Genomic DNA, 11,736 nt, shown 5'->3' with positions numbered 1-11,736 from the left:
TAAGGCAAGTGTGTAAGTGTACCGTCTTGCCCCCCCCCCCCTGGGAACGCACACGGACTACGAAATATATATAGTTCAACACTTTTCAACAAGAGAAATAACTTTTTTTTAAAGTAAAATCCTCTTTGGATGAAGTTGCGATTTAGATTTAAGAATAAAATATATATAGGTATAAACCTATAATTTTTATTAGGTTGTAAAAATTGTGTACTTATATCTATATATTGAGTTTCTAAAAGGTCACGAGTGAAAATATGGGGGTGGTGCTTAAATATTTGAAAAACCTTCCTTCCCCCAAAGCAGACAGCTTTTCAGTTGTATGTCGTTAGAACTTTTTCCAATATTCTTCTAAGTTTCATAGTTTTCACGTGTGTTCTTTAATATTTGTGATGCTTTTATTTGATTACAGTTTAAAACTTTTCATCAGCGCATTTGATGGTCTAATGGATATTTGTGTTATAAATCTGATCTACTTTTATACTTTATACTGACCTGAAGTATATTGAATCTTCAACTTGATAAAATCCCATTGTAGAAGAAAAATCAAAAAATTACGTGTTGAACTTGTTCGTCTCAAGCTGATGTACATAGGTATGCCGTATATGCATAGGATTTTCGTTCGGTTAAGATTTTTAGTTAAGAATAATCACGAAACGATTGAAGAGAGGGTATTCATCAACAATTGAATATTTTTTTGCTGAACTGCACTATTTATATAATTGGTGTAAATAAATTATAAAGTAAATCTCAAACCTATTCACTATACACTTAGAGTGTTTAATCTACTATCTGCTGGTAATTTGTAGAGACTCTTCGGTTCTCAATAAACGTAATAATATCGACGATGTACGTTACGACGATTATGTCAGACATTTAGTAATGTTCTAAATCAGCCAAAGCCCAAAAGAATTCATTTATTTATAAATAAATTCATTTATTTAATGACCATATATTTAACAAATTTTTTACATCTATATTAAGAATCACTAACGATCAAACTACTTTCTGTACAGAATGGTGGGAAATAAAATCTTCTTTTCTTTAAGTAGACATTTTAGGGGAAACCCTAAATTGGTTTAGGTTAGTCTACGCTTGGGCGTACGCCACTGGGACTGACAATAATAATGAATAAATATACTTCTATAGTTTTATAGGTACGACAAATTCTTAGTATAGTCGTACCTAGTGATGGGCTGTGAGTAAGTACCCGTCCGATAAGAAATTTATTTTATCATATTTACCTTTGAAAAATTGCAGTTTTTTTATTATTACGATTTATTTATTTTATTAGTTATTGAATTTTGTTACTATATAGGTACATAGAAGTAAAATATATGTATTTTTTTTAATAAAACGTATTTTATATTTTCTTCTGATATAACAGCAGTGAGCTTATGAAGATTTTATTTTTTTCAGGTTTAAGTCTTTTTTATTACCGATTATTATTAGTTTATAATTTTTCAAAAAAAAAAAAAAAAATTATCTATTCAATTTTCCACCTAAAATGTATTTAATTAAAATATTTTATATGGATATGGTTATGGTGGTTATTAATTATAGAATTGGATCACCATACCACTTTAGGTAGGTACATTTGTTCATATAGATAAACTAATGTTGAATAATTTTTGTTTAAAGTAAATATCCAATTTTTTTTTATTAAATAACCAGTATATAACAAGAGTAAACTTACCAAAAACGTATTTACAAGGTGATTAACCATCACTAGTCGTACCGAGCTGCAGTCATTGTTCCGCGATGTTAAACACAGCGCACTCCAATAATGCATAATACATAGGTACCTAAATAATTATAATATTATTAGGCGCGTTTCTTAGTGGGTATAATAATAATAATAATAATAACAATATTATTATTATTGTTTTCTTGCGCGTGTGCACCGTGCTCGTCCTTGTATATTATATTAAAATATAGCCACTATATACCTTTATATTATGCACCTCGGTCTAGTTTCGATCGCCGCAGAATCGCACGCCGTGAATATTATATTTTATATAATAATATGACGTGTTATGTACGCACAAACATCTGGACGACCGGTCGATTTTACTTAACATAAATTACACGCTTAGTTATATACTTTTCTTCTTACAATTTTTTCCCTTTTTTTTTTCAAAAACATCTGTACTCCATTACACGCTGTCCGGATAACGCGACAGATAGCGGCGAATATATAAATAATACATTATGATATAGCATAAGTTTATTGGTATAATATAATATATAATATATACTTGTACAATATTAACGTGTGATGTCGTGTGCGAGCGTTTGTTCGTGTGTTAAAGTATATTTTAACTTACACTCGATCTTGTTCGAGTTTTCAAAAATGAAAAAAGGGATGTGAGGTGAGGATCCTCCGTTGACTTTTTTTGTTTCAAAAGAAATGTGACGAAATAATCTTAAAAATATATTAAAATTATAATATATATATTTTTTTTTTAAATATATATTTTGCAATTTGTATTAAATTTATACATAAGGTATAGTATTGTGTTTCGATTACAAAGCTGGAAGGCTTGATTGAAGGGGGTGTCCATGTGTCCAAGAGGTATTGAAATATTAATTTTGAGAGATTCTGAAATAAGTATATTAAGTTTCTTAAATTATTTACTACCTGTATGATTTCTATAATAATATTTGTCATATAAGTTTAACAATTTTTTTATTGTTGTTTGTCTAGGTCTTTGTTAAGCTCTGTACCTAGAGTCTAAAATTTTAGCAATATACATATCATACCAATGATTTATGTTACTTATATTATAGAACAATATCAATTCTGTGTATATTCCCGGTTTGTCAATGACCTTTCTAGAAGTTAAAGGCATACCATGGTATATCCAGATGACATTGTCCATCCATTTCATCTGTCCCGTGTGCCTATATAATTTTTTTCCCAGTATAAAATGTATTAATAACGGATATATGGATTGAAAATATGTATGAAAAAAATTGAAACATTATAATAACTTATTTGGTAGTTCATTAAATAATATATTTGCTCTAGGTCTCAAGATTGACTAAATGATCTTGCTCTAATAGCAATGTATTCCTATCACTATTGAAGAATTAATGAAAGAATCTCAAAAAATAAATAATGTAAAATTGAGTTTTATGATTTAAATGTTTCACTACGTCGTTTTGAAATAATAAGTGTGTAAAATATTAAATAGCTAGTATCCGTTTTATTATTTATTATTACAGTGTACACTGTACCTACACTAAGGTATACTTACCTACTAATATATTATAAATAATAATATATAAGCTCAACAGTCCAAAAACAATTCATATATTTTATAATATATTAGTTATCTATACCTTTGAATTTCGTAGTAGAAATTTGAGACAGTGACCTTTTTTTTTAAGCCATCATAAATACCTTTGGCTATTTTTGTACATAGGATTTTGTGTTTTTATCCACTAAGTATAAGAACTGCGTGCGGTGACTTATTTTGCCAAAACTTAACCAGCTTAACCTGTGGATTCATCCCATCATATAATATTATATATATATATATATGTTATATACATATATATACGATATACTTACACTATACATGTATGTTATGTTCTATGTATTTATATTTGTCCACTGAGACTTATCATCATGCTTTTACGGGAGTATTAATCACTCCACCGTATTAGAAACGAACGAATAATTTAATACATTAAATAGTCCTTTAAACGAGCGTAAATATAAGTTGATGTATTAATTATTCAGCGTACATAAATTTTTTTATTATAATTTAATCAATTCAAAATGCGTTTCTAAACGTGTACAAAAATATTTCGGTGTGTTCAGGCAATGATTAATTGCTCATATATTAAGGAGATGAATATATTGCAATTCCTGACAATTTACAACTGATTTTCATTAAGAACTTTTAGTTTTGTTTATTATCCAGCCTGTCTTAGAGAAAATTTCAAAAATACAAAAGTGACACTTACATCTGTCACGTATAAATGTATAATATTAGGTGCTGACTCTTGACTGTGCAGTTGACTGCAAAACGATTAGAGTTATTACTTTTGTACGTTTTATTTTTTTGTATGAAGAGACTTGATTAAAAAAATATACTTCTAAAAAAATTAATTGCAAGAGATTTAATCTAAATTGTGCTTTGAGAGGTACAAAGTATTGCCATTTTTCCAAGTATTTTTTTTAAATATTATCGGAAAACCAAATTATGAAATTGTATTTTCTACTTTTTAGTAACTATGTGGTAGCTAAAAATTTATTTTAATGATAAAATATATTTTATTCATTATTGGTTATTAATGTGTAATTAGTAAATATGAAATAAATTTCATTTAAGTCTTAAGATATTATAATATCTATTTTGCATAATTACTATTCCCTTATTATAAAAAGTGCGATTTGTTTTTAATAGCAATAAAATATCTTAAAATGATAAAAATATCTTTAGAGACATTTATAATGCTGACAAATATTCGTACACATTCACATATTTCCGTTCAGAATCGTTTTTCATCGTATAAAGCGATGCAGTTTTATCATTGAATTCAAAGTTAACGTACCAATTACTGTGACCCACTCAATGAATATCGCACTTGACACCTACTGTATATCAGAGTGCGCGGGATAACCTACTTTATAATATAATATTTTTTATTCATTCAACGTTGACGAAAATATTATAAATGATAATGTTTATTCCAAGCGAATATAATATAGAAATTATGCGATTCGATTCCCGTACAGAACCGCATTTATATGATTATCAGGCATTAGTGTACAACTGGTACAAGTGTAGATATTTACAATACTGCAACTTGTACATAATACAAGACTTATAAATTCAGGCCTCTCACTTCATATTTTTGGTCCTAGTACAGAACTAAATTCCGAGCATCTCTTAAATAAGATTTAATTTTAAAACATTTTTCTAATTTTTATTGAAGTAATTATTTGCATTAACGCTGGACCCCAGTACCTTGGGTCCTTCTGACCCTCCCCGCTTGTGGGGACACTGCTTATTAATCTAACAATAATACATAAGAGTATATAGTACATACAAATATATAAGTACAGTGATTAAGTATATATAAGCCCTCGTTGCTGTTGTCAAAATTATAATAAACACGGATTGTTGGATAATAATAAACTAATAACGGTTTTTTTTTTCACCAAAGGGGTTGTGTTCAAATGAGCGTGGAAGTAATATATACAGAGCGGTGATTTTCTCAACTATTATAACCATTACCTCACTACGGAATTTTGTCGAGAGAACCAGCCGAGGTTTCGTTACACTGCAAGGGTTGATTGGGACTTGATTACCCGCATTAACATTGGATTATGTTTCAAAACGAACGTCATCGTCGTCGTTGTCGGCCTATATGTACAATAATAATATAGGTACACAAACTGCCCTTCGGCCACATAATATTATACATAGGTATAGATAGCCAGGTAGGTATTATTATTATTATTAATCTACTCGTAGCCACATGGCGCACCGGTGTATAACATAATAATATAAACCACTATAGGAGGTATAATATTCAAAAACAATAATATTAAAATTATTACACGTTGCTAACTACCTGGGCACGCGTCGAGACGATAATAATTATTCCGTCGGACAATAATACATATATCATATTATATTTTCGATCAGGTTTTAAGCTGTTGCTTATGCCATACAATATTATATACCGGTACCTAGGCATCTACGTGTAGAATCCGCTATGTTGTTGTGTATACGCACGTGTCGAGTTGAATTTAAAAAAAAAAAACTATTTTTCTTTTTGGTTTTGGAATTTTATGTACATAAGTGTATAAATGTATAATATACTGCGTACATAAAATTTAATTGATATATATGACGAAACGACGACCACTTGTTGAGCAGGTGACCACGTTGGTTTTTTTTTCGTACAAGGCGTCGGTATTTAAAAGCTGTTCCAACTGTCGGGGCCACCTGTCGATCGTCCGTGTTGGCCACCTGTCCCCTAGTTTTTGTCAGTAGACTCGTGCCACTCTGCCATCAGAATAATATAAAAACCGTCAGCTGCTGTTGTTGCTGCTGCTGTTATTGCCGCTGCTGCTGCGTCTGTAGACTGATGTAGGTTTTTTCGTCTCGTAATTATACCACAGACGCCACTGAAACCGGCGTTTATATTAATGATCCCAAAATATATATCGCAGACATCAACATCCATTTGATCCGAAGTTATGTCTTACATGTACGGATTATCGTTAATTAATGCGTTTCGTTAAATATATAAGATATACATTGTTGCTGTATTGATAATTTATATAGTTATATAGTAGGTAACTTCCTGGTCAATATCACCAAACAAACATACTACGAACATTTTTTGTGGATTCTATACTTTATATTATAATGTAGTCTTACTGTTAATATATTACTTGCTAAGGGTATACAATTTAATGTTAATATTACGTAAATAATTCAAAACTATCCATTATTTTATTACACAGAAATAACAAACATAATAAATACAACATTATCCACTACCTATCCATATCTATATTTATTATATTATTATTAATAATTTGCAATTCTGTTAAGAAAAAAAAAGGTGACACTTCAATAATTGAAGTGACTTCATTTACACATGGTTTTGATTTAAATCATTAATAACTCAATAAATAATTTTATATAATAAGCATAACGTGTAAGAATGCATACAATAGTGTAATATAATATATATAATAAATATTGTGTTTTATGTAAGGCAGTGGTGTAATAGTAACAATTTTCAGGGGAGCTCGAGGCACCGGAGTATTTTAGATACTGAACGGAGCAATGAATATGTTGATTTCGCAATGATAATATGTGTTTATTATTTATGTTATGTTTACACGATTTGTAAAAAAAAATGCTTAGATTATTAACATCAATATATCTTTTTCGGTAGAGAAGTTAATTTAATGAGTAATTTGATGTGTTGAATCATAAGTTCTTATTATAGATAGGTATGTATTTATATTAAAGATGTGCATGGACATATATCTTTTATTTTAATTTCAATTATTTAAGTATTTCAAGTTCTTTTTCAAAGCATTTTAAGAATAAATTCGTTAAAAACACGAAAATTTGAAAATTTGAAAAATGTTTTTTGGTTAAAAATGTATAAAATGTTCTATTTGTATAGCTAAGGCATGAAATTCCTCAATCCCCGTAAATAATATTAATACTGGAACTAAAAGATCAAAAAAATTTATTATAAACACAATTATTTTATGGATATTTAAAGTTCAAATGTTGACGATATTAGATACTAAAACGAAGATTATCAAATTGAAGTAAACAGTTATTTTGTTGTAGGTCATTCAAAAATATTTTTCATGGGAATTCGGTACTTTTACGTACACCAATATTATTATGTTTTACTTATATAAAAAGACAATTACATTTTAAAAACATTTAGATTAATAATTATAATATGCTTTATATTGCCTATTGATTATTTATACTACGAATTATTAACATCGTTCTACGGTTAGTCGGTGTATTGACTCGAAATTTAATCACAATTAATAATATGGTATATTGATAATAGCTAAGTGTAATGAGTACAATTTTTTCGGCAAAAAACAACTTAATCTACCGCATATATACTACTAATAGTAACGATGTACTAAAAATAAAGTAAGTACTATATCAATAGAAATAAGAATATATCATAAAATATACAGACTGACGGTAGGTTTTTACTCAGAATCGTATTTCATAAACATTTATTTATTATAGAATTCAAACTTAACACATATATTAACTTACTCAATGACGAGGTGCACTCAACACCTACTGGGCGTATGCATCTGAGCGGCTACTTACATTGCCCCTCTTTTTTAAAAACGATTATCAATTAAATACCGATGTTTGTTTTAAAATACTATACATTTACATTATTTTTACATTCAAGAGGGGCTTAGTATTTGAACTTTTAAACTACTGTTAGTGAACCGTGAACCACCACCAATGACCAACTTACACACAAAATAAAAATAAAAATTTCTAATAAAAAGTATAAATCATTTTGTATTTGATTTTTTTTTTTATAGATTTTTCAACATTTAACACGCCTCATCTCGATTATTTAATCTATCGCGTACAAATTTTGGCAGAGGTTTCGCCTTAAAAGCCGGCAAAGAATCTGGTCGATCTGCCTGTTTCAATTTTGGAGCCCAGCCTTTTGGCGCACCACTTGGACGACTTCTGCGTAGAAAAGTTCCTGGAATACGATTTAGGAAATTGTAAATAATTTTTAGGATTTTTTTTAGAAAATATAAGAAGACTACCAACGTTTAATTAATGATCGTATAATTACTTTTATTTTCAGCAGGAGGATTGCAAGCTTCTTGGGGACCGTCAACCGTTCTTTGGTTATACGTCGGCCCCGGTCTTCCATTGACATTAGGATTCGGTGCATTACTTGAACGTGGTCGTTCACCGTTAGATTGTCCTGAAGGATTTGATAAATTTGAAACTGGTTTTCGAACATTAGAGGGTCTCCGATTTGACGGCTTCGGACCAACTTGTCTCGGACACGATCGTTGTACTGGACTAGGTTGTATTGGAGACGGTTGTTGTGGAGTATTCTGTGGACTTGGTTCATAATTTTCTTGCGTTTTTTCAGGAATGGTGGGCATTTTTTTATCTTTATAAAAATATGATTCCCATGTATTTCTTGTAATTAGTTTGACGTGTTCTACAAGCATATCGTTTTTGAGCCTTGGATCACCCAGATCGTAGTGTATATGATAAAGAGTGGACATAATGTCATCTAGCATATTTATACCGTAATCTCGCTGTTTTTTTGAAATATATTCTAATTGATTGTGTACGCTTTCATAAAACGGGAGTAATCGAATGAAATCTTTGTCGTGAAAAGCATTATCGTTCCATTCACAGTCATTGAATGGTTTAATGATTTTTGGTGGATTTTTATAGATGGCCTGCAGGATCATCTTGGCAGTCGGGCTGTTTTCACACGGAGGGTCTACTTCTATTGGGTTCGATACAAAATGTAAATAATGTCGTGTTAACATATTAAAAGCTTCTGTTTTTTTTTTAAGGTCTTTTTTTGCTAATGACAAATTAGTAAATGCATTGGCCACTAAATTTGATTTGCATACTATCTGCTGTATACTTTTTACACTTTCGACGGAATCTGAGTCATTACAGACTTCGTCGTTTTCAGTTACAGAATACTGTAGAGCATTTGTTCTAAGCTCTGGTTCAACTGGTGTTTTTGGCAAAGGCTGACTTGTGTTGTTTTGAATTCGTTGAGGGGACGGTGTGTTCGCAGTTATTCTGTAATATTCGAGTTGTGCCGTATCAGTTCCATGATTAGGCTGAGCCATACACGTCGGGTCATTACTGCAGCCAGGTACACTGTGCGGAAAATAAAAGTCATTTCCTGCAGGTTGACGTTTGCATTGCGAGGTACCATTTATTATTTTTATTTCACTTATAACATCTTCAAAACCAACACTACACTTTTTACTTGTCGATTCGTCAAGTCGTTCCAACCGACACTGGTTCCCAAATATTTGCTCACGGCGCTGTTTTGAATCCAATTCAAACGAATTTTTATTTTGGTTAAAAGTACTTTGAAAGTTTTCAAAAATTCTTCTTGAAACTTTTGATTTAGAATTATGTGCACCACACGGTAGATTATCAGAACCAGCGGATTGATGTTCGAAATCCATCATAGGTGGAGGACTAACGTCGTATAAGCTTGGGTGTGAAACAAAATCACACATTTCTTCAAAATTTAAATGCTCAGGAGAATTTCTCTGAGTTTTCTGAGTTCCCTGAGCGCATCGATTTTGTCGGCAAGGCGTTGAACGCTGTTGAACGCTAGAATTTTCATTAATAAACAATTGATTTAGGGGGCATTGTTGTTCATCAACTTGTGAATTGCGATTATCAGTTTGCGTTTGACATGGATTACAATAGTCACTAAAGTCTATGAGGTTATCATTCTTAACAAGTTCACGTAACGATACCCATTCTTCAACTTTAGACCCGGGAACGTAGAGCCAAAATTCACTCCACAGCTGTTGGGTTCTTACAGTCTTAGCTCTCCAATTAATGGTTTTCATAACGTCTATGGGATGTTTATTTGGATGGAACAAACGATAAAAAGTTTTGCATACCTCTCGAGCTACTATTCTAGCATACGGATTATTAGTGTCTTTAATTAGTCTAACAAATGGATTAAGTATTCTAACAGCATCACGAAGCTCTTTGGGATCATACCTTGGTTCTTGATCCTCGTATGGACAACTTTGATCTTCGTTTATTTGTGAATCGTTATTATCGTCACATTCTTCTTGGATAGGTTCGATAACTCTACAGCTGGTTGCCTGTGGCCGTCTATTAGATTCCGAACTTCTAGTCATTGGTTTTCCTTGTGTGCATGCATTTTTTGAAGATGGCCTTTGACTCATATTTAATGTAATATTTGCGTTATTGAAGTTATTAATGTGATAGTTTGAGGTGAATTTAATTTGAAATAATTTTTATTTTTATTCGTTTAAATATGTATATATTATTTAATTTGATCTAAAATTTTCCTTAGTAACTACTAAAATCCATTATAATATAATGATAATAATAATAATAAATATTAATCGTAAGTATTAAAATACAATTTCCACAACAGTGTAGTCTACATTTCTACAATATGATAATGTTATAGGGAAATGTAAAATTATACGGGCAATTTATACAGATAGAATATATTATTATTTAAATATGGTTTCATTGATTAGTATTTTGAATCAAATTAATGCCAACCAAATAATATTACTCATTTATTTTAATATTTTACTGTTTAAATAAAAAATAATAATGATTGAAAGATACTCGATGTAGTAAATTAGAGTAAAAATATTATTCGAAATAGATATATTAGTTCTTACTCATCAATTATTTATACAAATATTTAAAGTTGGTAGTTATAATAAAATAAAATAAAAATAATATCAGTATCGTAATATTCACGCGTCACATTTTTTTTTTTTATTAATACTATATTTAAAAGTTTTGACCTATGTATAGTTTACAATCAAGACAATTAATGAAGGTATAGAAATTAAATAAAAGTTAATTTAGTAATTTTTAATTAAATAAATATTAATTAAAGTATTTATTTTTTTAATATGAATTACCTAATTAGCTTTGTTTAGAGGAAGCGGTATAGGAAATTCGGTAACTATTCGTAACAGAAATGATATAATAAGTTAATTAAATAATACTTGTGAAACTTACATTTAACAAAACTTTCAGTTCAATGAAATATTTTTGAGAGCCAAATTTATTTAATTCTATTTAAAAGATTTCTTTAAGACACGATTTGTATTACCCATGAGAAAAATGTAACATGGAAGTTCGTATGTAATAAAATGTATTATAATTTATTAAATAAATAGATTAGTTTTAGAATTTAGCCGTTAGACCATTATAATTCCTGTTTTTAGACCAATTAAATTTGTCCATGTATACGTTGATGTAAACAATTATGTATTCACGTGGAATTTTACTGTTTACATAATATAAATTATATATGTCACCGTTGTTGTGCTCGAATAATGTAACTGCCACAATTCTCGCGACGAAACTATTAGGTAGATGTATCTGTGTAATATTATAGCTATAAGAATCGTCTGAATGAGAAGTCATGTAGAAGTGTGTAAGCGTATACCTCCTA

General features: G+C 29.8%; 1 protein-coding gene across 1 annotated transcript; it reads right to left on the bottom strand.

Annotated features, from left to right (window-relative positions):
• Positions 1-8,092: 8,092 nt before the first annotated feature.
• Positions 8,093-10,474, bottom strand: LOC107166956 (uncharacterized). Its single transcript, XM_015515818.2, has 2 exons — positions 8,347-10,474; positions 8,093-8,250 (listed from the first exon to the last, which is right to left on the bottom strand). Exons 1-2 carry the CDS (start codon positions 10,472-10,474, stop codon positions 8,093-8,095), a joined length of 2,286 nt encoding a protein of 761 aa, XP_015371304.2.
• Positions 10,475-11,736: the final 1,262 nt, after the last annotated feature.

This window comes from Diuraphis noxia, unplaced genomic scaffold, assembly GCF_037042655.1.
Source record: "Diuraphis noxia isolate RWA-SAM2 unplaced genomic scaffold, SU_Dnox_SAM2 contig0004, whole genome shotgun sequence".
In the NCBI taxonomy this organism is placed as follows: domain Eukaryota; kingdom Metazoa; phylum Arthropoda; class Insecta; order Hemiptera; family Aphididae; genus Diuraphis; species Diuraphis noxia.
The sequence above is the reverse complement of the archived record's forward strand: the minus strand, read 5'-3'. Positions and strand labels throughout refer to the sequence as shown.

Bases quoted from the DNA above. Each gene is read 5' to 3' on its own strand.
- LOC107166956 (XM_015515818.2), bottom strand. From the start codon at position 10,474: ATGAGTCAAAGGCCATCTTCAAAAAATGCATGCACACAAGGAAAACCA. The intron at 8,251-8,346 runs GTAATTATACGA...ATCGTATTCCAG, and splicing joins TCCTCCTGCTGAAAATAAAA to GAACTTTTCTACGCAGAAGT.